The sequence below is a fragment of the Ambystoma mexicanum genome, chromosome 13 (genome assembly GCF_040938575.1).
Source record: "Ambystoma mexicanum isolate Mex_15411 chromosome 13, UKY_AmexF1_1, whole genome shotgun sequence".
NCBI lineage: Eukaryota > Metazoa > Chordata > Amphibia > Caudata > Ambystomatidae > Ambystoma > Ambystoma mexicanum.
Window position 1 is genome coordinate 30,266,549 of NC_090938.1, and position 27,654 is coordinate 30,294,202.

Here is a 27,654-nt window from a genome sequence, read left to right on the forward strand (position 1 = left end):
AGAGGTGTTGGATGTATTAAGATCCCTCAACAACTAGAAGAAGAGGTGTCAGATATATTAAGAACCCTCTACACCTAGAAGAAGAGGTGTCAGATGAATTAAGGTCCCTCTATACCTCAAAGAGGAGGTGTCAGATGAATGATAGTCCCTCTACACCTACAAGAAGAGGTGTCAGATGAATTAAGGTCACTCTACACCTGGAAGAAGAGGTGACAGGTGTATTAAGGTCACTCTACATCTAGAAGAGGTGTCAGAGGAATTGAGATCCCTCTACACCTATAAGAAGAGGTGTCAGATGTATTAAGATCCCTCTACACCTAGAAGAGGTGTTAGATGAATTAAAGTCCCTCTATACTTTGAGGAAGAGATTTCAGATGTACCTTGGGTCTCTAGGCCGAGCAGGCTCGGGACCCACATCTGCACATACCCGTCCCACAGGAGAAGAAATGTGGAGTGACCCTTCAACAGCTCATATGCCTTCTGGAGGCAGAGAGGATCGTCTACAGATCACACGTCTTCTAGTTGTAGAGTGGCCCGTCTGCAGCTCACATGTCTTCTGGAGACAGCGTGGCTCGTCTACATTTCACACGTCTTCTAGTTATAGAGGGGACCTTCTATAGCTGCCACCTCGTCTATTAGTTGTAGAGTGGCCCTTCAACAGCTCACATTTCTTCTGGGTTTAGGGGATCCCCTACAGCTCGGACATCTTCCAGGTACTGAGAGGTCCTTCTACTGCTTGCACATCTTAACCTAGATGTAGAGTAGCCTTTCTACAGCTGACATTTCTTCTAGGTGAAGAGTGGCCCTCCCACAGCTTGCAGTTCATCTAGATATAGAGTGGACCGCCTACATCTCATACTTCTCCTTGGTGTGAAGTGGCCCTTCTACATTCGCCTATGTGTAGCAGAGCTCATCTACAGCTCCCACTTCTCCTAGGTGTATCAATGTCCTTCTAAATCTCACACTTCTTCTCCTAGGAGTAGCGAGCATCATCTACAGCTCACACCTTTTCTCCTACATGTAGTAACAACCTTAAACAGCTCACATGTTTCCTAGGTGTAGAGAAGCCATTTTACAGCTCACACTTCTTCTCATATGTGTAATGATGACCTTCCACAGCTCACAGGTCTCCTAGATGTAAAGTTTCCCCGTCACAGCTCACACATCTTCTCTGAGGTATATGAGGTATATCAATGACCTTCTACTGCTCACACTTCTTCTCGTAGGAGTAGCGAGGACCATCTACAGCTCACACTTCTGTCTCCTAGCCATAAGTCTCAGGAGGATACCTCAGGGCAATGCGCTCGCCTTGGAAGCAAGACGACACTGAGCAACACAGGTTCGATCCTCAGGTCCGCGCTTAGAAACCTCTGGGTATTAAGCATGTTATAAATAACCAATTAGAATTATAATAATTTTAGCAGTGACCTTCGACTGCTCACACTTCTTCTCCTAGGCGTAGCAAGGACCATCTACAGCTCACACCTCTTCTCCTAGGTATAGCAATACGCTTCTACAACTCAAACTTCTCCTACATGTAGTAATTACCTTTTACAGCCCACACTTTTCCTGGGTGTGGTGTCCATTTTATAGCTCACACCTCTTCTAGATGTAGCAATTACTTTCTACAGCTCACACTTCTTCTCCTATGTGCAATGATGACCTTCTATATCTCACACATCTCCTAGATGTAGAGTGGCCCTTTCACAGCTCACACTTCTTCTCCTAAGTATAGCAATGACCATCTACAACACACACTTCTTGTCCTAGGTGTAGCAATGAACTTCTACAGCTCACACTTCTTCTTCTAGGTGTAGCCATGACATTCTACATCTCACGCCTCTTTTTCTAGGTGGAGTCATGACATTCTAGAGCTCACACGTCTTCTTCTAGGTGTAGAGATGATATTCTAGAGCTCACACTTCTTCTTTAGGTGTAGCCATGACATTCTAAAGCTCACACTTCTTCTTCTATGTGTATTGATGACATTCTAGAGCTCACACGTCTTCTTCTAGGTATAGCGATGATATTCTAGAGCTCACACTTCTTCTTTAGGTGTAGCCATGACATTCTAAATCTCACACTTCTTCTTCTATGTGTATCGATGACATTCTAGAGCTCACACGTCTTCTTCTAGGTGTAGCGATGATATTCTAGAGCTCACACTTCTTCTTTAGGTGTAGCCATGACATTCTAAAGCTCACACTTCTTCTTCTATGTGTATTGATGACATTCTAGAGCTCACACGTCTTCTTCTAGGTGTAGCGATGATATTCTAGAGCTCACACTTCTTCTTTAGGTGTAGCATGACATTCTAGAGCTCACTCTTCTTCTTCTATGTGTATTGATGACATTCTAGAGCTCACACTTCTTCTTCTATGTGTATTGATGACATTCTAGAGATCACTCTTCTTCTTCTATGTGTATTGATGACATTCTAGAGCTCACACGTCTTCTTCTAGGTGTAGCGATGATATTCTAGAGCTCACACTTCTTCTTTAGGTGTAGCCATGACATTCTAAAGCTCACACTTCTTCTTCTATGTGTATTGATGACATTCTAGAGCTCACACGTCTTCTTCTAGGTGTAGCGATGATATTCTAGAGCTCACACTTCTTCTTCTATGTGTATTGATGACATTCTAGAGCTCACACTTCTTCTTCTATGTGTATTGATGACATTCTGGAGCTCACTCTTCTTCTTCTATGTGTATTGATGACATTCTAGAGCTCACACGTCTTCTTCTAGGTGTAGCGATGATATTCTAGAGCTCACACTTCTTCTTTAGGTGTAGCATGACATTCTAGAGCTCACACTTCTTCTTCTATGTGTATTGATGACATTCTACAGCTCACACTTCTTCTTCTAGATGTAGTAATGACATTCTAGAGCTCACACTTCTTCTTCTAGGTGGATCCAGGACATTCTACAGCTCACACTTCTTCTAGGTGTAGTGATGGCATTCTACAGCTCACACTTCTTCTAGGTGTAGGGATGGCATTCTACAGCTCACACATCTTATCCTAGGTGCACAGTAATTAACATTACCAGGTGCATGTGTTTTGATTTTAGGTATTTGAATGTGAACCGTCCTGTTCTGCTTGTTCTTTTCAGATCTCAAGTCCCTGAGCCTCCTAGACCTGAGTCAGAACCGCTTTCGTGAGTACCCACGCCGCATCCCGCTATCAGTAAAGCAGCTCTATCTCTCTAACAACTCACTCTCGGATCTGCCACCGGATCCTTTTGGCCCCTTCCACGACCTGCGCTACCTGCGTCTCTCACACAACAACTTGAGTGATAAAGCGGTACCAGCCATGGCCTTCAACTTATCCTCGCTGGTGGAGCTGGACCTGGCCTACAACGGTCTCCAGGGGGTGCCCTGGGTGCCCCAGACCCTGCAGTACCTCTATCTGGAGGGCAATCAAATCCAAGGTGAGAACATCGGGATATTCCTTCCCTCTGTAGAGACCAGTCCTTCATACTGTAACTTTAAACCCTATGACATTGTACAACTCAACACTTCAATGGTCTCCACCCTTGTCTCAGTAAGCCACAACCCTTGGCTGTAGGTCTCAGTCCTTTCCTCACTAAGCCTCAGTAGGTATCAGCCCTTTCCTCAGTAAGCCACAGCCCTTTCCCCGGTAGGTCGCAGTCCTTTCCTCAGTAATCCTCAGCCCTTGCCCTAGTAAGTCTCAGCCCTTTCCCCGGTAGGTCTCAGCCCTTGCCGCAGGAGGCTGAAGCTCTTGCCCCCAGAGGTCTCAGCACTTGCCCTGATCAGTCTCTGCCCTTGCCCCTTAATGCCACAACCCTTGACCCTGCAGACCACAGCCCCTAACCCTGTACATTTCAGCCTTTGAACTTGTAGATCCCTGCCCTTGCCCCGGTAGGTCTCCGCCTTTGACCCAGTAGGTCACAACCCATACCTTTTTAAGTTTCAGCCTTTGGACCAGTAGGTCTCAGCCTACCCAGTGGGTCTCAGCCCTTGCCCCTGTAGCCCACAGCCTTTGACCCTGCCAAACACAGCCCATCCCACTGTACATCTCAGCTTTTAAACTTTTAGGTCTCAGCCCATGCTACTGTACGTCTCAGCTTTTGCACTTGGTCTCAGCCAAAGCACCTATAAGTCTCAGACTTTGCACTTATAGATCTCAGCCCTTCACCCCGGAAGATATCAGCCCTTGATCCCGATAGGCTTCCACCCATCACCCGTATTGATTTCTGCCCTTGGTCCATGTTGGCTCAACCCTTTGTCCATGTTTGCCATAGCCTCCATCCACCTAGGTCTCACGCCTTACTCCAGGTAAGACTCCCTCTCATTCGTGTTGGTTGCATCCCTTTTTCTGAAGGACTAAGCCCACATCAGTCTCAGCCCATGTACCTATAGCCCCCAGATCTTTGCCCATGCCTTTCTCTACCCTTGGCCATCATGGATCAAAGTCCTTGGCCCATATGGATCTCAGCACTTTGTCCATTTTGGTCTCAACCCTTTATCCATGGGAGTCTCAGTCTTTCACCCTTGTTGGTCCCAGCCCTCGCCCTTCTAATTCCCACCCACAGCTTTCCCCTATAGTTCTCATCCCTTCGCTTATGTCTGTCTCAGCTCTTTGCCCATATAGTTCTCATCCCTTCGCCGATGTCCGTTCTAGCTCTTTCGCCATATAGTTCTCAGCCCTTCACCCTGTCTGTCTCAGCTATTTGCCCCTATAGATCTCAGCCCTTCACCCATGTCCGTCTCAGCTCTTTGCCAATTCTCAACCCCTCACCCATGTCTGTCTCAGCTATTTGCCAATTCTCAGCCCCTCACCCATGTCCATCTCATCTCTTTCACATATATTCTCAGCCCTTCGCCCTGCCCGTCTCAGATCTTTGCCCATATAGTTCTCAGCCCTTCGCCCTGTCCGTCTCAGATCTTTGCCCATATAGTTCTCAGCCCTTCGCCCTGTCTGTCTCAGCTGTTTGCACATATAGTTCTCAGCCCTTCACCCTTTCCGTATCAGCTCTTTGCCCATATAGTTCTCAGCCCCTCACCCATGTCCGTCATCTCAGTCCTTGGCCCCTATAGTTCTCAGCCCTTCAGCCATGTCCATCTCAGCTCTTGGCCCCTATAGTTCTCAGCCCTTCGCCCTGTCCATCTCAGATCTTTCCCCATATAGTTCTCAGCCCTTCGCCCTTTCCGTATCAGCTCTTTGCCCATATAGTTCTCAGCCCTTCACACTGTCCGTCTCAGCTCTTTGCCCATATAGTTCTCAGCCCCTCACCCATGTCCGTCATCTCAGCCCTTGGCCCATATAGTTCTCCAATGTGTGTTTCAGCTCTTTGCCCTATAGTTCTCAGCCCTTCACCCATGTCCATCTCAGCTCTTGGCCTCAATAGTTCTCAGCCCTTCACCCATGTCCATCTCAGCTCTTGGCCCCTATAGTTCTCAGCCCTTCAGCCATGTCTGTCATCTCAGTCCTTGGCCCCTATAGTTCTCAGCCCTTCACCCATGTGTGTCTCAGCTCTTTGCCCATAGTTCTCGGCCCTTCCCCCTGTCTGTCTCAGCTCTTTGCCCCTATAGTTCTCAGCCCTTTGCCCATGTGTGTCTCAGCTCTTTGCCCCTATAGTTCTCAGCCCTTCGCCCATGTGTGTCTCAGCTATTTGCCCTATAGTTCTCAGCCCTTTACCCATGTCCATCTCAGCTCTTGGCCCCTAAAGTTCTCAGCCCTTCGCCCTGTCCATCTCAGATCTTTCCCCATATAGTTCTCAGCCCTTCACCCTTTCCGTATCAGCTCTTTACCCATATAGTTCTCAGTCCTTCACCCATGTCTGTCATCTCAGCCCTTGCCCCCTATAGTTCTCAGCCCTTCACACTGTCCAAAGAGCTGACTCTTTGCCCATATAGTTCTCAGCCCTTCACACTGTCCATCTCAGCTCTTTGCCCATATAGTTCTCAGCCCTTCGCCCTGTCCGTCTCAGCTCTTTGCCCCTATAGTTCTCAGCCCTTCAGCCGTGTCCGTCATCTCAGCCCTTGGCCCCTATAGTTCTCAGCCCTTCACCCATGTCCATCTCAGTTCTTGACCCCTATAGTTCTCAGCCCTTCGCCCTGTCCATCTCAGCTCTTTGCCCATATAGTTCTCAGCCCCTCACCCATGTCCGTCATCTCAGCCCTTGGCCCATATAGTTCTCCAATGTGTGTTTCAGCTCTTTGCCCTATAGTTCTCAGCCCTTCACCCATGTCCCCATCTCAGCTCTTGGCCTCTATAGTTCTCAGCCCTTCACCCATGTCCATCTCAGCTCTTGGCCCCTATAGTTCTCAGCCCTTCAGCCATGTCTGTCATCTCAGTCCTTGGCCCCTATAGTTCTCAGCCCTTCACCCATGTGTGTCTCAGCTCTTTGCCCATAGTTCTCGGCCCTTCCCCCTGTCTGTCTCAGCTCTTTGCCCCTATAGTTCTCAGCCCTTTGCCCATGTGTGTCTCAGCTCTTTGCCCCTATAGTTCTCAGCCCTTCGCCCATGTGTGTCTCAGCTATTTGCCCTATAGTTCTCAGCCCTTTACCCATGTCCATCTCAGCTCTTGGCCCCTAAAGTTCTCAGCCCTTCGCCCTGTCCATCTCAGATCTTTCCCCATATAGTTCTCAGCCCTTCACCCTTTCCGTATCAGCTCTTTACCCATATAGTTCTCAGTCCTTCACCCATGTCTGTCATCTCAGCCCTTGCCCCCTATAGTTCTCAGCCCTTCACACTGTCCAAAGAGCTGACTCTTTGCCCATATAGTTCTCAGCCCTTCACACTGTCCATCTCAGCTCTTTGCCCATATAGTTCTCAGCCCTTCGCCCTGTCCGTCTCAGCTCTTTGCCCCTATAGTTCTCAGCCCTTCAGCCGTGTCCGTTCTCAGCCCTTCACCCATGTCCATCTCAGTTCTTGACCCCTATAGTTCTCAGCCCTTCGCCCTGTCCATCTCAGCTCTTTGCCCATATAGTTCTCAGCCCCTCACCCATGTCCGTCTCAGCTCTGGGCCCCTATAGTTCTCAGCCCTTCACCCATGTCCATCTCAGCTCTTGACCCCTATAGTTCTCAGCCCTTCGCCCTGTCCGTCTCAGCTCTTTGCCCATATAGTTCTCAGCCCCTCACCCATGTCCGTCTCAGCTCTGGGCCCCTATAGTTCTCAGCCCTTCACACTGTCCACCTCAGCTCTTTGCCCATATAGTTCTCAGCCCTTCACACTGTCCATCTCAGCTCTTTGCCCATATAGTTCTCAGCCCTTCGCCCTGTCTGTCTCAGCTCTTTGCCCATATAGTTCTCAGCCCCTCATCCATGTCGTCCCAGCTCTTGGCCCCTATAGTTCTCAGCCCTTCAGCCGTGTCCGTCATCTCAGCCCTTGGCCCCTATAGTTCTCAGCCCTTCACCCATGTCCATCTCAGCTCTTGACCCCTATAGTTCTCAGCCCTTTGCCCTGTCCGTCTCAGCTCTTTGCCCATATAGTTCTCAGCCCCTCACCCATGTCCGTCTCAGCTCTGGGCCCCTATAGTTCTCAGCCCTTCAGCCATGTCCGTTGTCTCAGCCCTTGGCCCCTATAGTTCTCAGACCTTTGCCCATTTGTGTCTCAGCTCTTTGCCCTATAGTTCTGAGCCCTTCACCAATGTGTGTCTCAGCTCTTTGCCCTATAGTTCTCAGCCCGTCACCCATGTCCATCTCAGCTCTTGGCCTCTATAGTTCTCAGCCCTTCACCCATGTCCATCTCAGCTCTTGGCCCCTATAGTTCTCAGCCCTTCAGCCATGTCTGTCATCTCAGCCCTTGGCCCCTATAGTTCTCAGCCCTTCACCCATGTGTGTCTCAGCTCTTTGCCCCTATAGTTCTCAGCCCTTCACCCATGTGTGTCTCAGCTCTTTGCCCCTATAGTTCTCAGCCCTTCGCCCCTGTCTGTCTCAGCTCGTTGCCCTATAGTTCTCAGCCCTTCACCCATGTCCATCTCAGCTCTTGGTCTCTATAGTTCTCAACCCTTCACCCATGTCCATCTCAGCTCTTGGCCCCTATAGTTCTCAGCCCTTCACCCATGTGTGTCTCGGCTATTTGCCCTATAGTTCTCAGCCCTTTGCCCATGTCCATCTCAGCTCTTTGCCCATATAGTTCTCAGGCCTTCGCCCTGTCTGTCTCAGCACTTTGCCCTATAGTTCTCAGCCCTTTGCCCATAGCAGGCTCCACGTGTGCCCTGTAGGTCTTAGCCCGTTGCCCTTGGCATTCTCAGTGCGTCCCCATCTTGTCTCAGGCCTCTGGCTTTCACCCCTTTAGTTTGAATCCTTGCAATCCAGTGTCCTCACCGCCCACATGAGCCCCAGTACTTCACCCCTTAAATCTTACACGCGTCCCCACTGGAGGCCTCATCCTGTCCCCTTACCAGCTGCATCAGCCACTGCTATTCCAGTACTGGGTCAATGCACCATTCTGCTAAGGTACATCAATCCTGACCTGCGGAAACCCTGCTATTCCAGTACTGAGGCTCACATTCAGCTCTGCTGCAGCACCTCTATCCTGACCTGCAGCAGTCCCTGTTATTCCAGTACTGAGGCTCACACGCAGCTCTGCCAATGTACCACCATCCTGTCAATGCACCATTCTACTAAGGTACATCAATCCTTACCTGCAGCACCCCTGCTATTCCAGTACTAAGGCTCACATGCCGCTCGGTCAGTGTACCTCTACCCTGACCCGCAGCAGCCCTGCTATTCGAGGACTGATGCCAGCACACAGCTCTGCCAATGTACCTCCACCTTGACCCACAGCAGCCCTTGCTGTTACAGTACTGAGGGTCACACGCACCTATGCCAATGTACCTCCACACTGACCTGCAGCAGCCCTTGCTATTCCAGTAATGAGGCTCACATTCAGCTCTGCTGCAGCACCTCTATCCTGACCAGCAGCGGTCCCTGTTATTCCAGTACTGAGGCTCACACGCAGCTGTGCCAATGTACCCCCATCCTGGCCTGCAGCAGCCCCTGCTATTCGAGGACTGAGGCAAGCAAACAGCTCTGCCAATGTACCGCCACCCTGACCTGCAGCAGCCCTTGCTATTCCAGTACTGAGGGTCACATGCAGCACTAGCAATGTACCTCCACGCTGACCTGCAGCAGCCTTTGCTATTCCAGTACTGAGGCTCACACGCAGCTCTGACAATGTAGCCCCATCCTGACCTGCAGCAGTCCTTGCAATTCCAGTACTGACGCTCACACACAGCTCTGCCAATGTACCTCAATCCTTACCAGTAGCAGCCGTGTGATTCGTGGACTGAGGCCAACACACAGCTCTGTCAATGTAACTCCATCTTAGCCTGCAGCAGCCCTTGCTATTCCAGTACAGAGGTTCACATACAGCTCTTCTGGAGCAACTCTATCCTGACCTGCAGCAGTCCCTGTTATTTCAGTACTGAGGCTCACACGCAGCTCTGCCAATGTACTTCCAGCCTGACCCGCAGCAGCCCTTGCTATTCCAGTACTGAGGGTCACAAGCAGCTCTGGCAATGTACCTCCACCCTGACCTGCAGCAGCCCTTGCTATTCCAGTACTGAGGGTCACAAGCAGCTCTGGCAATGTACCTCCACCCTGACCTGCAGCAGCCCTTGCTAGTCCAGTACTGAGGCCCACAGGCAGCTCTGCCAGTGTACCTCCATCCTGACCTGCAGCAGCCCTTGCTATTCCAGTACTGAGGAGCACAAGCAGCTCTGGCAATGTACCTCCACCGTGACCTGCAGCAGCCCTTGCTATTCCCGTACTGAAGCACACACACAGCTATGCCAATGTACCTTTACCTTGACCTGCAGCAGCACCTGTTATTCCAGTACTGAGACTCACACGCAGCTCGGTCAATGTACCTCTACCCCGACCTGCAGCAGCCCTTGCTATTACAGTACTGAGGCTCACATACAGCTCTGCTGGAGCACCTCTATCCTGACCTGCAGCAGCTCCTGTTATTCCAGTACTGAGACTCACACTTAGCTCTGCCAATGAACCCCCATCCTGACCCGCAGCAGTCCTTGCTATTCCAGTACTGAGGCTCACATACAGCTCTGCTAATGTACCTCCACCCTGACCTGCAGCAGCCCTTGCTAGTCGTACTGAGACTCACACACAGCTCGGGTCAGTGTACCTCTATCCCGACCTGCAGCAGCCCTTGCTATTACAGTACTGAGGCTCACATACAGCTCTGCTGGAGCACCTCTATCTATCCTGACCTGCAGCAGCCCCTGTTATTCCAGTACTGAGACTCACACATAGCTCTGTCAATGTACATCCATCATGACTCTCAACAGCCCTTGCTATTTGAGTACTGAGGCTCATATACAGCTCTGCTAATGTAACTCCACCCTGACTTGCAGCAGCCCCTGTTATTCCAGTACTGAGGCTCACATGCAGCTCGGTCAATGTACCTCTATTCTGACCCGCAGCAGTCCTTGCTATTCCAGTACTGAGGCTCACACGTAGCTCTGTCAATGTACCTCATCCTGACCTGCAGCAGCCCTTGCTATTCCAGTATTGGGGCTCGCATACAGCTCTGCTGGAGCACCTGTTTTTCCGACCTGCAGCAGTCCCTTTTATTCCAGTACTGAGGTCTCACACGTAGCTCTGTTAATGTACCGCCATTCCGACCCACTGCGCCCCTGCTATCACAGCACTGAGACTGACACATAGGCCTGTCAATGTACCTCCATCCTGACCCTGAGACTCACGCAAAGCTCTGTCAATATACCTCTGCTCTGACCCACTGCACCCCTGCTATTCCAGCACTGAGGCTCACACGTAGCTCTGTCAATGTACCTCCATCCTGACCCACTGCTCCCTTGCTATTCCAGCACTGAGGCTCACACATAGCTCTGTCAATGTACCTCCATTCCGACCCACTGCGCCCCTGCTATTCCAGCACTGGGGCTCACATGTAGCTCTGTCAATGTACCTCCATTCCGACCCACTGCGCCCCTGCTATTCCAGCACTAAGACCCACACATAGCTCTGTCAATGTACCTCCATTCTGAACCAGTGCACCCTTGCTATTCCAGCACTGAGGCTCACACGTAGCTCTGTCAATGTACCTCCATTCCGACCCACTGCGCCCCTGCTATTCCAGCACTGAGCCTCACACGTAGCTCTGTCAATTTACCTCCATTCCGACCCACTGTGCCCCTGCTATTCCAGCACTAAGACCCACACATAGCTCTGTCAATGTACCTCCATTCTGAACCAGTGCACCCTTGCTATTCCAGCACTGAGGCTCACACGTAGCTCTGTCAATGTACCTCCATTCCGACCCACTGCGCCCCTGCTATTCCAGCACTGAGCCTCACACGTAGCTCTGTCAGTTTACCTCCATTCTGACCCACTGCACCCTTGCTATTCCAGCACTGAGGCTCACACATAGCTCTGTCAATGTACCTCCAGTCTGACCCACTTCGCCCTTGCTATTCTAGCACTGAGGCTCACATGTAGCTCCGCCAATGTACCTCTAAACTGACCCGCAGCAGCCCTGCTATTCCAGCACTGAAGCTCATATACAGCTCTGCTAATGTACCTCCATCGTGACCCACTGCACCCCTGCTATTCCAGCACTGACGCTCACACGTAGCTCTGTCAATGTACCTCTATGCTGCCCGCAGCAGCCCCTGCTATTCCAGCACTGAGGCTCACATAGAGCTCTGATAATGTACCTCCATCGTGACCCACTGCACCCCTGCTATTCCAGCACTGACGCTCACACGTAGCTCTGTCAATGTACCTCTATGCTGACCCGCAGCAGCCCCTGCTATTCCAGCACTGAGGCTCATATACAGCTCTGCTAATGTACCTCCATCGTGACCCACTGCACCCCTGCTATTCCAGCACTGACGCTCACACGTAGCTCTGTCAATGTACCTCTATGCTGCCCGCAGCAGCCCCTGCTATTCCAGCACTGAGGCTCACATACAGCTCTGCTAATGTACCTCCATCGTGACCCACTGCACCCCTGCTATTCCAGCACTGACGCTCACACGTAGCTCTGTCAATGTACCTCTATGCTGACCCGCAGCAGCCCCTGCTATTCCAGCACTGAGGCTCATATACAGCTCTGCTAATGTACCTCCATCGTGACCCACTGCACCTCTGCTATTCCAGCACTGACGCTCACACGCGGGTCTTTCAGTGCAACTCAATGCTGACCATATATTCCATTAATGGCCTCCCCTTTCCAGCACATACATCATTTGCACGGCTTATCTTCAGCCAGTACCCCCTGCCTCGCCCCCTCCCGCACGAGCTCTTCACCTTAAACCTCTTTGTGACCCGACTCTCACGGCTGCTTGTTCTACAGGTGATCTTTAACAATGACTCTGTAACATGGAGGCATGACAGGATGGTGGGGGGCTGCCAGGTGAACCCCGTGGGACAGACACGTGTGGCAGGGCGGCTTGTCTTTCCTCGCGCACTGAACGCCGTGCTTCTGTTCTCAATTAAGTTTTGGAAAAGGCGGCTCATCCTTCCCAGGAAGACATCTGGTTTGTGTAGAAGTGAGTCGGCCCTGTGGGTTGCGTGTGAAGGCCTTTGTGCAGCTGAAATGCCTGGGAATGGGGTGCGTCTGCAGAGCAGTGTGTGGGGGTCTCACTGTTGGACTAGCAGGGGTTGCTGCAGGTTGGGGTTGAGGGTCACTGGCAGAGCTGTGTGGGGGTCTCAATGCAGGACTAAGAGGGGCTTATGCAAGTCAGGAGTGAGGTTCATTACCCGAGCAATGCCAGGGTCTTACTGTTGGACTAGCAGGGGTTGCTGCAGGTTGGGGTTGAGGGTCACTGGCAGAGCTGTGTGGGGGTCTCACTGTTGGACTAGCAGGGGTTGCTGCAGGTCGGGGTTGAGGGTCACTGGCAGCGCTGTGTTTGGGTCTCAATGCAGGACTAGTAGGGGTTTCTGGAGGTCATGCTTGAGGGTCATTGGCAGAGCTGTGTGTGGGTCTCAATGCACGACTAAGGGGGGTTTATGCAAGTCAGGATTGAAGGTCAATACCAGAGCAATACCAGGGTCTTACTGCTGGGCTAGCCAGGGTTTCCGGAGGTCATGATTGAGTGTCACTGGCAGAGCTGGGTGTGGGTCTCAATGCAGGATTAAGAGGGTTTTATGCAAGTCAGGATTGAGGGTCATTACCAGAGCAATGCCAGGGTCTTACTGCTGGACTAGCCGGGGTTTCCAGAGGTCATGCCTGAGGTGCATTGGCAGAGCTGTATGTGGGGGTGCCACTGCTGGACTAGCAGGGGTTGCTGCAGGTCAGGATTGAGGGTCATTACCAGAGCAATGCCAGGGTCTTACTGCTGGACTAGCCGGGGTTTCCAGAGGTCATGCCTGAGGTGCATTGGCAGAGCTGTATGTGGGGGTGCCACTGCTGGACTAGTAGGGGTTGCTGGAGGTCGGGGTGAAGGGTAATTGGCAGAGCTGTGTGTGGGGTTCTCACTGCTGGACTAGCTGGGGTTGCTGGAGGTCAGGATTGAGGGTCATTATCAGAGCAATGCCAGGGCCTTACTGCTGGATTTGCAGGGGTTGCTTGCGGTCGGGGTTGAGGGTAATTGGCAGAGATGTTTGTGGGGGTCTCTCTGCTGGACTAGCCGGGGTTTCCGGAGGTCATGCTTGAGGTGCATTGGCAGAGTTGTATGTGGGGGTCTCACTGCTGGACTAGCAGTGGTTGCTGCAGGTCAGGATTGAGGGTCATTACCAGAGCAATGCCAGAGTCTTACTGTTGGACTAGCAGGGGTTGCTGCAGGTTGGGGTTGAGGGTCACTGGCAGAGCTGTGTGGGGGTCTCACTGTTGGACTAGCAGGGGTTGCTGCAGGTCGGGGTTGAGGGTCACTGGCAGCACTGTGTGTGGGTCTCAATGCAGGACTAGCAGGGGTTTCTGGAGGTCATGCTTGAGGGTCATTGGCAGAGCTGTGTGTGGGTCTCAATGCACGACTAAGGGGGGTTTATGCAAGTCAGGATTGAAGGTCAATACCAGAGCAATACCAGGGTCTTACTGCTGGGCTAGCCAGGGTTTCCGGAGGTCATGATTGAGGGTCACTAGCAGAGCTGGGTGTGGGTCTCAATGCAGGATTAAGAGGGTCTTATGCAAGTCAGGATTGAGGGTCATTACCAGAGCAATGCCAGGGTCTTACTGCTGGACTAGCCGGGGTTTCCAGAGGTCATGGCTGAGGTGCAATGGCAGAGCTGTATGTGGGGGTGCCACTGCTGGACTAGCAGGGGTTGCTGCAGGTCAGGATTGAGGGTCATTACCAGAGCAATGCCAGGGTCTTACTGCTGGACTAGCCGGGGTTTCCAGAGGTCATGCCTGAGGTGCATTGGCAGAGCTGTATGTAGAGGTGCCACTGCTGGACTAGTAGGGGTTGCTGGAGGTCGGGGTGAAGGGTAATTGGCAGAGCTGTGTGTGGGGTTCTCACTGCTGGACTAGCTGGGGTTGCTGGAGGTCAGGATTGAGGGTCATTATCAGAGCAATGCCAGGGCCTTACTGCTGGATTTGCAGGGGTTGCTTGCGGTTGGGGTTGAGGGTAATTGGCAGAGATGTTTGTGGGGGTCTCTCTGCTGGACTAGCCGGGGTTTCCGGAGGTCATGCTTGAGGTGCATTGGCAGAGTTGTATGTGGGGGTCTCACTGCTGGACTAGCAGGGGTTGCTGCAGGTCAGGATTGAGGATCATTACCAGAGCAATGCCAGGGTCTTACTGCTGGACTACCAGGGGTTGCTGGAGGTCGGGTGGAGGGTAATTGGCAGAGCTGTGTGTGGGGTTCTCACTGCTGGACTAGCCGGGGTTGCTGCAGGTCAGGCTTGAGGGTCATTACCAGAGCAATGCCAGGGTCTTACTGCCGGATTAGCAGGGGTTGCTGCAGGTCGGGGTTGAGAGTCTCTGGCAGAGCTGTGTGTGCGTCTCAATGCAGGACTAAGAGGGTCTTATGCAAGTCAGGATTGAGGGTTATTACCAGAGCAATGCCAGGGTCTTACTGCTGGACTAGCCGGGGTTTCCAGAGGTCATGCCTGAGGTGCATTGGCAGAGCTGTATGTGGGGGTGCCACTGCTGGACTAGCAGGGGTTGCTGCAGGTCAGGATTGAGGGTCATTACCAGAGCAATGCCAGGGTCTTACTGCTGGACTAGCAGGGGTTGCTGGAGGTCGGGTGGAGGGTAATTGGCAGAGCTGTGTGTGGGGTTCTCACTGCTGGACTAGCCGGGGTTGTTGCAGGTCAGGATTGAGGGTCATTACCAGAGCAATGCCAGGGTCTTACTGCTGGATTAGCAGGGGTTGCTGCAGGTCGGGGTTGAGGGTAATTGGCAGAGATGTTTGTGGGGGTCTCACTGCTGGACTAGCCAGGGTTTCCGGAGGTCATGCTTGAGGTGCATTGGCAGAGTTGTATGTGGGGGTCTCACTGCTGGAATAGCAGGGATTGCTGCAGGTCAGGATTGGGGGTCATTACCAGAGCAATGCCAGGGTCTTACTGCTGGACTAGCCGGGGTTTCCAGAGGTCATGCCTGAGGTGCATTGGCAGAGCTGTATGTAGGGGTGCCACTGCTGGACTAGTAGGGGTTGCTGGAGGTCGGGGTGAAGGGTAATTGGCAGAGCTGTGTGTGGGGTTCTCACTGCTGGACTAGCTGGGGTTGCTGGAGGTCAGGATTGAGGGTCATTATCAGAGCAATGCCAGGGCCTTACTGCTGGATTTGCAGGGGTTGCTTGCGGTCGGGGTTGAGGGTAATTGGCAGAGATGTTTGTGGGGGTCTCTCTGCTGGACTAGCCGGGGTTTCCGGAGGTCATGCTTGAGGTGCATTGGCAGAGTTGTATGTGGGGGTCTCACTGCTGGACTAGCAGGGGTTGCTGCAGGTCAGGATTGAGGATCATTACCAGAGCAATGCCAGGGTCTTACTGCTGGACTACCAGGGGTTGCTGGAGGTCGGGTGGAGGGTAATTGGCAGAGCTGTGTGTGGGGTTCTCACTGCTGGACTAGCCGGGGTTGCTGCAGGTCAGGCTTGAGGGTCATTACCAGAGCAATGCCAGGGTCTTACTGCCGGATTAGCAGGGGTTGCTACAGGTCGGGGTTGAGGGTCACTGGCAGAGCTGTGTGGGGGTCTCACTGTTGGACTAGCAGGTGTCGCTGCAGGTCGGGGTTGAGAGTCTCTGGCAGAGCTGTGTGTGCGTCTCAATGCAGGACTAAGAGGGTCTTATGCAAGTCAGGATTGAGGGTCATTACCAGAGCAATGCCAGGGTCTTACTGCTGGACTAGCCGGGGTTTCCAGAGGTCATGCCTGAGGTGCATTGGCAGAGCTGTATGTGGGGGTGCCACTGCTGGACTAGCAGGGGTTGCTGCAGGTCAGGATTGAGGGTCATTATCAGAGCAATGCCAGGGCCTTACTGCTGGATTTGCAGGGGTTGCTTGCGGTCGGGTGGAGGGTAATTGGCAGAGATGTTTGTGGGGGTCTCTCTGCTGGACTAGTCGGGGTTTCCGGAGGTCATGCTTGAGGTGCATTGGCAGAGTTGTATGTGGGGGTCTCACTGCTGGACTAGCAGTGGTTGCTGCAGGTCAGGATTGAGGGTCATTACCAGAGCAATGCCAGAGTCTTACTGTTGGACTAGCAGGGGTTGCTGCAGGTTGGGGTTGAGGGTCACTGGCAGAGCTGTGTGGGGGTCTCACTGTTGGACTAGCAGGGGTTGCTGCAGGTCGGGGTTGAGGGTCACTGGCAGCACTGTGTGTGGGTCTCAATGCAGGACTAGCAGGGGTTTCTGGAGGTCATGCTTGAGGGTCATTGGCAGAGCTGTGTGTGGGTCTCAATGCACGACTAAGGGGGGTTTATGCAAATCAGGATTGAAGGTCAATACCAGAGCAATACCAGGGTCTTACTGCTGGGCTAGCCAGGGTTTCCGGAGGTCATGATTGAGGGTCACTAGCAGAGCTGGGTGTGGGTCTCAATGCAGGATTAAGAGGGTCTTATGCAAGTCAGGATTGAGGGTCATTACCAGAGCAATGCCAGGGTCTTACTGCTGGACTAGCCGGGGTTTCCAGAGGTCATGCCTGAGGTGCAATGGCAGAGCTGTATGTGGGGGTGCCACTGCTGGACTAGCAGGGGTTGCTGCAGGTCAGGATTGAGGGTCATTACCAGAGCAATGCCAGGGTCTTACTGCTGGACTACCAGGGGTTGCTGGAGGTTGGGTGGAGGGTAATTGGCAGAGCTGTGTGTGGGGTTCTCACTGCTGGACTAGCCGGGGTTGCTGCAGGTCAGGCTTGAGGGTCATTACCAGAGCAATGCCAGGGTCTTACTGCCGGATTAGCAGGGGTTGCTGCAGGTCGGGGTTGAGAGTCTCTGGCAGAGCTGTGTGTGCGTCTCAATGCAGGACTAAGAGGGTCTTATGCAAGTCAGGATTGAGGGTCATTACCAGAGCAATGCCAGGGTCTTACTGCTGGACTAGCCGGGGTTTCCGGAGGTCATGCTTGAGGTGCATTGGCAGAGTTGTATGTGGGGGTCTCACTGCTGGACTAGCAGGGGTTGCTGCAGGTCAGGATTGAGGATCATTACCAGAGCAATGCCAGGGTCTTACTGCTGGACTACCAGGGGTTGCTGGAGGTCGGGTGGAGGGTAATTGGCAGAGCTGTGTGTGCGGTTCTCACTGCTGGACTAGCTGGGGTTGCTGCAGGTCAGGCTTGAGGGTCATTACCAGAGCAATGCCAGGGTCTTACTGCCGGATTAGCAGGGGTTGCTGCAGGTCGGGGTTGAGGGTCACTGGCAGAGCTGTGTGGGGGTCTCACTGTTGGACTAGCAGGTGTCGCTGCAGGTCGGGGTTGAGAGTCTCTGGCAGAGCTGTGTGTGCGTCTCAATGCAGGACTAAGAGGGTCTTATGCAAGTCAGGATTGAGGGTCATTACCAGAGCAATGCCAGGGTCTTACTGCTGGACTAGCCGGGGTTTCCAGAGGTCATGCCTGAGGTGCATTGGCAGAGCTGTATGTGGGGGTGCCACTGCTGGACTAGCAGGGGTTGCTGCAGGTCAGGATTGAGGGTCATTATCAGAGCAATGCCAGGGCCTTACTGCTGGATTTGCAGGGGTTGCTTGCGGTCGGGGTTGAGGGTAATTGGCAGAGATGTTTGTGGGGGTCTCTCTGCTGGACTAGCCGGGGTTTCCGGAGGTCATGCTTGAGGTGCATTGGCAGAGTTGTATGTGGGGGTCTCACTGCTGGACTAGCAGTGGTTGCTGCAGGTCGGGGTTGAGGGTAATTGGCAGAGATGTTTGTGGGGGTCTCACTGCTGGACTAGCCAGGGTTTCCGGAGGTCATGCTTGAGGTGCATTGGCAGAGTTGTATGTGGGGGTCTCACTGCTGGACTAGCAGGGGTTGCTGCAGGTCAGGATTGGGGGGTCTTGGATTAAGTCCCCATGCTGGAATAGCAGCGGTTTATATAGTTCAAAATTGAGGTGGGTTGGCTGGGCTGTCTGAGTGTCCAATTTCTGGATTAGGAGGGGTCTCTGCAGTTCAGGAACCAGTTGGGTGCTGTGGCAGAGCTATGAGTGGGTCTCACTACTGAAAAAGGAGGGGTTCTGCAGTTCAGAGTTGTGGTTCTCTGGCACAGCTGTGCTAGGGTCCACTTGCTACAACAGCATGAGTTTCTGTAGGTAAGGACTGACCTGTATTGGTAATGTTTTTGTGGGTGCCCTTGCAGGCCTATGTGTGTACCACAGTCCTGGGAGAGCTTGGGGGTTGTAGTGCCAGATTGCGACCCTCACAGAGCTCGCTTGGGTTATAGTGCCAGACCGCGACCCTCACAGAGCTCGCTTGGGTTATAGGGCCAGACTGCGACCCTCACAGAGCTCACTTGGGTTATAGGGCCAGACCGCGACCCTCACAGAGCTCACTTGGGTTATAGGGCCAGACCACGACTCCCACAGAGGTCGCTTGGGTTATAGGGCCAGACCGCAACCCTCACAGATCTCGCTTGGGTTATAGGGCCAGACCACGACCCTCACAGAGCTCACTTGGGTTATAGGGCCAGACCACAACCCTCACAGAGCTCGCTTGGGTTATAGGGCCAGACCGTGACCCTCACAGAGTACACTTGGGTTATAGGGCCAGACCGTGACCCTCACAGAGCTCGTTTGAGTTATAGGGCCAGACAGCGACCCTCACAGAGCTCACTTACTACCTCCTAGCTTCATGGAATATTCTGGAAAGTCTCTGCTTCCCGCTCATTCTCATTCCTGCCTTTTCTCTCCGCAGCTTTCAATGTCAGCAGCTTCTGCCGCGTGATGTCCCCGGTGCACTTCTCCCGCCTCCGCCTGCTGCGCCTCGATGGAAACAGGCTCCGCGCCGCCGATCTCCCCTCTAACTGGATGCACTGCCTGCGGCTCCTGGGTCACGTGTACATCTAGCTGGCGACCCACTGGCTGCAGAACCTGGACTTGCCTTTGGGAGCACCCTACCCTAGTCTAGCCACTCTTTACCAGACTCAGGCATGCTGGGAAATTCAGTGACCCATATGAGTCAGTGCATGGCAGACAGCGGGCAGAGGGGGCACCATTAGTGCTTCAGAGATGGCAGTGGCCCTCGTTGCCCACGGGTAATCCCCCATAGGGACCAACAATGACCAGGTATCAATTATATAGGTGATCTCTCATTGGGAGCAGCCTTGCCCCTCCATCCCATGTATAGGTGATCTCCCTTAGGGAGCAACCAGGCCTCAGTGTCCCTTATAGAGGTCATCCCCCATATGGAGCAACCTGGCCCAATGTCCCTTATATCGGAGATCTGCCAGAGAGAGAAACCTGGCCTTGGATTCTTATATAGGTGACCCCCCCATAGGGAGCCACCTTACCTCAGTGCCCCTTATAGAGGCCATCCCCCATAGGGAGCAACCAGTCTGCAGTGCCCGTAGGTAGGTGATCCCTGTGTAGGTGATCCCTGCACAGAGTCACCTGACCCATTGCCCCTAGCATGGGTGTTCTCCCAGTAGTGAACAACCTGGCCCTGTGTCCCTTATATAATTGATCCCTGCTATGTAGCAACATCACAACAGTGTCCATTATATAGGTGATCCCCATAGGGAGCAATCATACCCCAGTGTCTCTTATATAGGTGATCCCACCATAAGCAAGAACCTGGCCCCATCACCCCCAAAAGAAGGTAATCCCCTGTAGGGACCAACCTGGCCCAATGTCCTTTATGTAGGTGACCCCCATAGGGAGCAACATTGCCTCAGTGTGCCTTATATAAGTAATCACCATAAGGAGCATTGCCACTGTAACTTATATAGGTGATCAACAGTAGCAGGCAACCTTCTACACGTGTCCCTTGTATAGGTAATCCCCTATAGGGACCAACCTGACCCAAGTGTAACTAATATAGGCGGTGCCCCATAGGCATCACCCTATTACATATATTCCAGATAAGAGTTTGAAGTGGGAGAATTGTACGCCCTATTTTTTAAAGTTGGGAGTAAAATGATTTTTAGGGAGTAAAAAAGTAAGTTGCATTCCCAATGGGAGTATTTTTTTTTATAAGCGAGTAAAACGAATGTTAGTAGTACCTCTTTCTTTGAACCTTGCTATTGATGCACATTAAAACATACATGTTACCTATCAGACCAGGCAGTCATAGTATTTTCTTCCTCCGGCATTGTTTTTACTACTGGTGTAAAGCGATCAATGGAGCTTGCGCTGTGGCTGAATGCAAGGCCACAAGCTCCTATCTGTTTTTCCTGGGTTTTTTTGGGGAGTATTTTTACTCCTTGTTTTTATTTTTTGGACGTGTATGCCTATTTTAGGGAGTAAAAGTGACTGATACAACCCTTATCTGTAGGGCTGGGAGCAACCAGTGTCTCTGATATAGGTGATCCCCATATGGAGTAACCAGTCCCCAGTGTCCCTTATATAGGTGTTCCCCATAGGGAGCAACCTGGCCCAACTTCCCTTATACAGGTGAAGCCCAATAGGAAGCAAGATTGCCCCAGTATCCCTTACACAGGTAATTTATTTATTTATTTGCATTTGTTAAGCGCGCTTGCAGCCCATAAGGCATCGAGGCGCTGTTACAGAGGGTACGCAAACTTAGGATTACAGACAGGTGCCAGGAGGGCTCTTAGATTGGTAGGCATATATGCAGTGGAAGATACAGTTTCAGGTTAAACAAAGAGTCTGGTTTTGATAGCCTTATGAAAGGCTAGGTGGGATTCAATGAGTCTTAGGTGAGGTGACAGAGCGTTCCAGTGTGTGGCTGCTAGGGTGGGGAAGCTGGAGCCACCAGCGCGCGCTTTCCAAGTAGTAGGCGTGACAATTGAGTTGGCATAAGGGGACCCGAGAGGTCTCGTGGCCGTGTGCCTGGTAATTCTGTTGGTCAGGTAAGGAGGGGCAAGTTCGTGAAGGCATTTGTGGGTGAGAGCAAGAGTTTTAAAGACAATTCTCTCTTGGACAGGGAGCCAGTGTGCTTGCCTTCTGATTTCAGAGATATGGTTTCTTCTTGAGGTGCCAGTGGCTGCCCTTAGCGCATTGTTCTGGGCTATCTGCAATCTGGCCAGGTTATTGCTGGATGTCCCCACGAGAAGGGCATTACAGCAGTCAAGTCTTGACCCAATAATTGCCCTGGCAATCGTGAGGCCATTTTGACAGGCCAAGAAGGGCCTGGCTGCATTGAGGACTTTGGAGTAGTAGGCTGAGGATGCAGCGATAGCATTGACCTGTCTATCCATAGACAGGTCGGAGTCAAGGTAGACTCCGAGTGTTTTAACATGGTTCGAGACCTTGATTGGAAGTTATCAATGGTGAAGGAGGCGTACTGATCTCCGAGGTTACCCAGAGTGAAGGGTGACCCAATGAGGAGGAGTTCGGTCTTTTCGCTGTTGAGGCACAGCCAATTCTCCGCCATCCAGGATTGATGGTAGTGTAGATAGAGGTGAGGGTGTTGGAATCTGCTAGGTAGTCGCCCGTGAGTGGGATCAGTACCTGCGTATCGTCAGCATAGTTCGTATATGAAATACCAAGGGAATCCAGGATGCTAAACAGGGGCCTTGTAAAGAGGTTATAGAGTGTTGGGGCGATACAGGATCCCTGAGGGACACAGCAGGTGAGGAGGCTAGGGGTGGCGGCGGCAACTTCAGAAAAGACTTTCATGGCCTTTCCTGGAGAAAGGAGGTGATCCACTGGCAGGCTTTCGGGGAGAAGTTGGCTTGGGTGGCTAGGTGGTGACACAGGGTGTTGTGGTCATCCAGATCGAACGCTGCGATAGATCCAGGAGCAGTAGGAGGGCAGGTTTGCCTGCATCTCTGAGGTCATCCATTTGGTTCTTTAGATCTAGGAGGGCCGTTTCAGTGCCATATTGGGGGCGGAACCCAGATTGCCGCAGGCCGAGGAGACGGTTGTCCTCTAAGAACTTTTGGACCTGCAGGTAGGCTGCTTTGTCCAAACTTTTGAGCAGGAATGGTACAGTTGTGATGGGCCTGTAATTCCCCGGGACGGTTGGGTTGAGTGAGGGTTTCTTGAGGAGTGGGCGTACCCACGCTTCCTTAAGTCCTGATTGGACATGGCCTGATTGGAAGGAGGAGTTGATAAAGGCTGTAAGGAAGGGGGCGAGGGTATGTGCGGAGTCTTTGATGAGGCTGGCTGGGCAGGCATCACCTTTACAATTGGAGGGTTTGATAGAGTTGAGCAGGGTGATGACCTCTTGCTCAGTGATGTCTTTGAATTTGAACATCGGGGATGACGTGGTCTTGATGGGTGGCTTGGCGTGGATGTTCGCTATAATATGGGAGAGGGCTTATCACCATAAGGGGCATTGCCACTGTAACCTATATAGGTAGTCACAAGAAGGGAGCAATCTGGCACTGGAGTCCCTTATATAGGTGAACCCCATAGGAAGCAACCTGCTTAAGTGTCCTATATAAAGGTGATCCCCATTTGGAGCAATGAGTCCCCCGTGTCCCTTATATAGGTGATCCACATAGGGAGAAACCTGGCCCAATGTCCCTTATATAGGTGAACCCCCATAAGAAGCAACCTGGCCTTAATGTCCCTTATATGGGTGATCCCCGGTATGAAGCATCCTGGCATCAGTGCCCTTTATGTTAGTGATCCCTGGTTTGGAGAAACATCACCTTGGTGTCCCTTATATAAGTGATTTCCCATGTGGAGCAACCTTGCTGCAATGTCCCTTATGTGCATGATTCCCCATAGGATGCAACCATACCCCAGTGTCTCTTATATAGGTGATTCCCCATAGGATGCAACCATACCCCAGTGTCTCTTATATAGGTGATTCCCCATAGGATGCAACCATACCCCAGTGTCTCTTATATAGGTGATTCCCCATAGGATGCAACCATACCCCAGTGTCTCTTATATACGTGATTCCCGTAGGGAGCAACCTGGTCTTGTGCCCCATCTATAGGTGAACCCAAAAGGGAGCAGCATTGCCTCACTATGCCTTATATAGGTAATCACCATAAGGGGCATTGCCAGTTTAATTTATATGGGGGAATCCCCTGTAGGGGGCAACCTGGCCCAATGTCCCTTATATTACTGATCCCTGGTATGGAGCAACATCACCTCAATATCCTGTGAGGGGTCAGAAATGCGAGGCAGACACGTAGATGGAGGTTTTACAAAAGTCAACATTTTATTTAAATAATAAAGGGGTGAGATAAACTCTGATCTTTCCGTAGCCTAACAAGCCAAGACTAAAGGAAAATGGCCTAGTGCCCAAAAGAACTGTCCCTCAAGCGTATACATACAACAAAAGCATATAGGAATCACTTAGCAATTTAAACTTCGCTAAATAACATGTAAATTCAAACACAAAAGTTATAAACTGATATCCTTGTTACAGGGTTGTATCCGCTTCCCCTGGATCAGTTCAGGGTGTTTCAAACCAATAGTCAAATTTAGGAAAGTTCTTTCCACTAGCCAAGTTCTACTTCGGTTAGAATCAACAGCTCTTTCACTTGGCAAAGTGACTTTCAGTTTAAAATAAAATGTTCTTCACTCTTGAGGCAATTCTTAACGTTTTCTGTTTGGTAAGCCAAAAAAGATTCTCTCTTCATATGTCAAGTCAAAATTCAATGTAAATGTGCTTTGCTTTGGAAATCACCCACTTTTGTATAATTTTGCATTTCTTCTTTATAACCAACACTTTTGTCATGATGGTTATACAACTGTTCATCAAAACACAGTAGTGGAATTATCACTTCATTTTCCACCACAACCTTCTACCACATTGCGGTGCTTCAAATCACATTCTTCCTGGTCCACTCACGTGCCAGGACTAAACACTATCTGTCTCTTTCCTGGTCTACTCGACTGCCTGAATAAAAGTCCTATCACTACTACTGGTACTCTGTGGTGAGTTTCGTTCTCAACTTTCCATACTTAAATCATCAAAGGTGAACGTTGAATCAACAACTGCTTCTTGATCCAGTCTCTTGACTTTCAACACTCTTGGTTCACAACTTCTTCTACATGTATTTTGTACAAAAGGACAATGCTTCTCACATTGATCTGTTTGTCATAGGCAATGCAGGTTACACTTCTCCCCCCTTGATCCTTTCTACAAGGAGGGCCTTTCTCCTGCATCTCTGATCTCTCTTTACACAACCTATTGGCGGTAGGTAGTGTAGTTTACAACCTTCTCCCACGGGGTATCTTGTTTTAGGACTGTTACATTCAAATGGTCTTGGTGTCACTCTTAGCTTTCTTTGGTGTCGGTAGTGCTGGTTACAAGGTACCTTTGTTAGATATCCTCTTTGGGCAAGTTATATCCTCCTTATTTAATTATTGCCTCCTCTTGGCTTAGGCAATGCAGGTTATGATTTTCTCTTATTCGACTTTTCCATTTTGGGATATTACATTCTCCTTTCTTAAATATTGCCCCCTTTTGGCTTTGGCAATACAGGTCACAAGATTCTCTTATTTGACATCTCCCCTTTATAGATGAATTGCGCTTAACTTGTTTCAATTCAAATGTTCAGTATTCAAAATATGTATACTTATGCAGCGGTCTACGTCAGGGCGCCCCGGGGTGACCTATGTCAGGCAAACTCACTGGTCTTTCCTGGCATTTCCCCCAGACTTGCTGCGTCTTCAAGCATCAGGGTTTCCCTCCCTTTTGACAGCTCCGGTCATTCTTCTGATGCTCGCTCTGTCAACGGAGCTTCCACTGCTCCTTACGCGCTCCGGTGAAAACTTCACACTGGGGCGAAATGCAGGACTCAGAGAGCTTACCTCTCCTTCAGAACAGCTGGGCTTCACCTTGCTCCCCACTTCATACCCTCTGCATTTCACAGGCACCTTGAATTCTGCCATGTTTTCTACACAGCGTGCAGCAGCAACTCCTGCTTCTGCTTTCTCCTTCTGCTGCTCCCACTGCTTTCTACTGGCCTGCACCTGAAAGGCTTTAAACATTTAAAGGTCCCGCTTAGGTGTGGGTCATTAGAATAACTATACTGCCCACTATGGTTTAGTAACTCTGTGCCACTCTTCACCGTCTCAGTATTAAGAGCATTATGGGACTTGAAGTCCATAATGTTCTTAGCTGTTTTAAGATAATTTAATCCACTCTGTTTGAGTGGTTTATAAGATATTTTTCCAAGGGGAGATTTTAAAGGAGAGAATTGTTTTCTCTTGGGTTTATCCAAACTTATGGTAGAATCATTATTACTAAAAGCATTTGCATTATCTCCCAGTTCCCTATATACATTATGGTCATATTTACAACCAGGGATCTCATGTTTGGTACCTTGATTAATCCTGGGAGGGGAGGCCCTACTGTGGCAAAATTCCATTAAATACTCAGGTATCAGGAGATCCTCAGAAGAGGATAAATACTGTGTCTCTCCTGACAGATTGACCACTTGCCCTTGACAGCCTTCACCTCCCATGTGATCCTTCCCCCTGACACCACCCCCAGGGTTAGGATCAGGGAGCTTCTGCCTGGCCACCTGGGAGGAGACTTTAGGCTGGGATGTTGTGATGGTGCTGCCCGATTCATCACAGTCCCTTATATAAGTGATCTTCCATATGGTGGAACCTCACCTCAATGATCCCCCATGGCGAGAAAGCTGACCCAATGTCCCTTATATTAGTGATCCCTGGTAAGAGCAACATAACGTCAGTGTTCCTTCTCTAGGTGATCCCCAATAGAGAGCAACCATGCCCCAGTGTCTCTTACATAAGTGATTGCCATCTGGAGAAACCTGGCTTCAGTCTCCCTTTTATAGGTGATGCCCTGTATGGAACAACCTGACCCATTGCTCCTTATATAGGTGATCTCCCAATAGTGAGACATCTGTCCCTGTGTACATTATATAGGTGAACCCCCATAGGAAGCAACATTGCTGCAGTGTCTCTTATATGGGCGATCTGCAGTAGGGAGCGCCCTGGTCCCAATGCCCCGTATATAAGTGATCCCCTGTAGGGAGCAACTTGGACCATTTGTCCCTTATATAAGTGGCACACTGTAGAGTGTAGAGAACAAACTGGCCACAGTGTCCCTTAAATATGTGATCCCTGTAGGGAGCAGCCTGGCAGCAGTGTACCATATATAGGTGTTCCCCTGTAGGGAGCAACCTGGCCTCAGTGTCCCATATATAGGTGTTCCCCTGTCGGGAGCAACCTGGCCTCAGTGTCCCATATATAGGTGTTCCCCTGTCGGGAGCAACCTGGCCTCAGTGTCCCTTGTGCTCTAGCACATTGAAGCGTCTTTTGGACTAGATGGAATTACAATAATAGATCTTAGGCCAAATAATCAGACAGACTCAAAGGTGTCTCCCTGACTGGTCACCGAGGATCCAGGTGGCCAGGACACGGCAGTCACTATTGATCCATTTACTGGGGGTGGAGCAGTGCAGGAGAATCACCTGGATAGGGGGTCCTCGGGGAGTGGAAGTGGGACACCGACGGGTGAGGCGTGGTACCCTCTTTCTAAGAACAGCTTTTCCCCATCCTACCTCGTAAGATACTGAGAAGTTCTACCCCCCCTTTCCCAACACAAACACTTTCCTACACCTAGGCAGACAACAGACCAACACCAGGGCCGTTTACCTGACATGTCCCAACACAAGGGCCAGGCAGAGTCAGGCAATTAACGTTAACTATGCACACCTGACAGCCCTTTCCCTTCAACACAGGGTCAAAAGGCGGAGCAAGAAAGCACACTTCAAGCAAGGCTGACCATACGACAAAGCAGCTATTCCAGTCTGGCAGTTCAAGCGGAGGAGAAAGGCGGAGAGATCTGGAGGGACGACAAAGAGGGAATTGCCCTTTACCACTCAGATCCACGAAGCCTCCAAAAGGGAAAGCATAAAACCAGTGAAGTCCAGCTGGCGTGTGGTGTGAGGGGTGTCAGCAGCACATGGGGCCCTCCTGCGCTGATAGTCAAACTATGGAGAAGCAGTTACTGCTGTGGTGCCGTCCTTGACTCCTGAGACAAGAAACTCCAACAATTCAGCTCAGCCAGTGAGTCGGAGAAGAAGGCAACCTTGGTGAACAAAGAACATGTGTAAATGAACTTTAAGGAAACCCTAGTAAAAGGTTCAGAAGCAGAGTGGTCAGGCGTCATGGGGACGCTCATTCGAAGGACTCTGACTGAAGCCTTCCTTTAGGTTGTGTTGTTTTTTTTTAAACTACAAAGACCAAGAGGCCTTAGGAGAGGCCAGTGTGAAGTGTCAAAGTGGTCC

The 27,654-nt window shown here is 51.1% G+C and overlaps 1 protein-coding gene across 4 annotated transcripts in view; it reads left to right on the plus strand.

Annotated features, from left to right (window-relative positions):
* LOC138520780 (lumican-like) overlaps positions 1 to 20,577 on the plus strand; it is a 127,852-nt gene extending 107,275 nt beyond the window's left edge. For all 4 annotated transcript variants that reach the window (XM_069633079.1, XM_069633076.1, XM_069633078.1 and 1 more), the window contains exons 3-4: positions 3,115 to 3,432; positions 19,215 to 20,577. In XM_069633079.1, the coding sequence (XP_069489180.1) occupies positions 3,115 to 3,432; positions 19,215 to 19,366 (470 nt within the window). In that variant the 3' untranslated portion in view covers positions 19,367 to 20,577. The remainder of the gene's footprint in view (positions 1 to 3,114; positions 3,433 to 19,214) is intronic.
* The last annotated feature ends 7,077 nt before the right edge of the window (positions 20,578 to 27,654 follow it).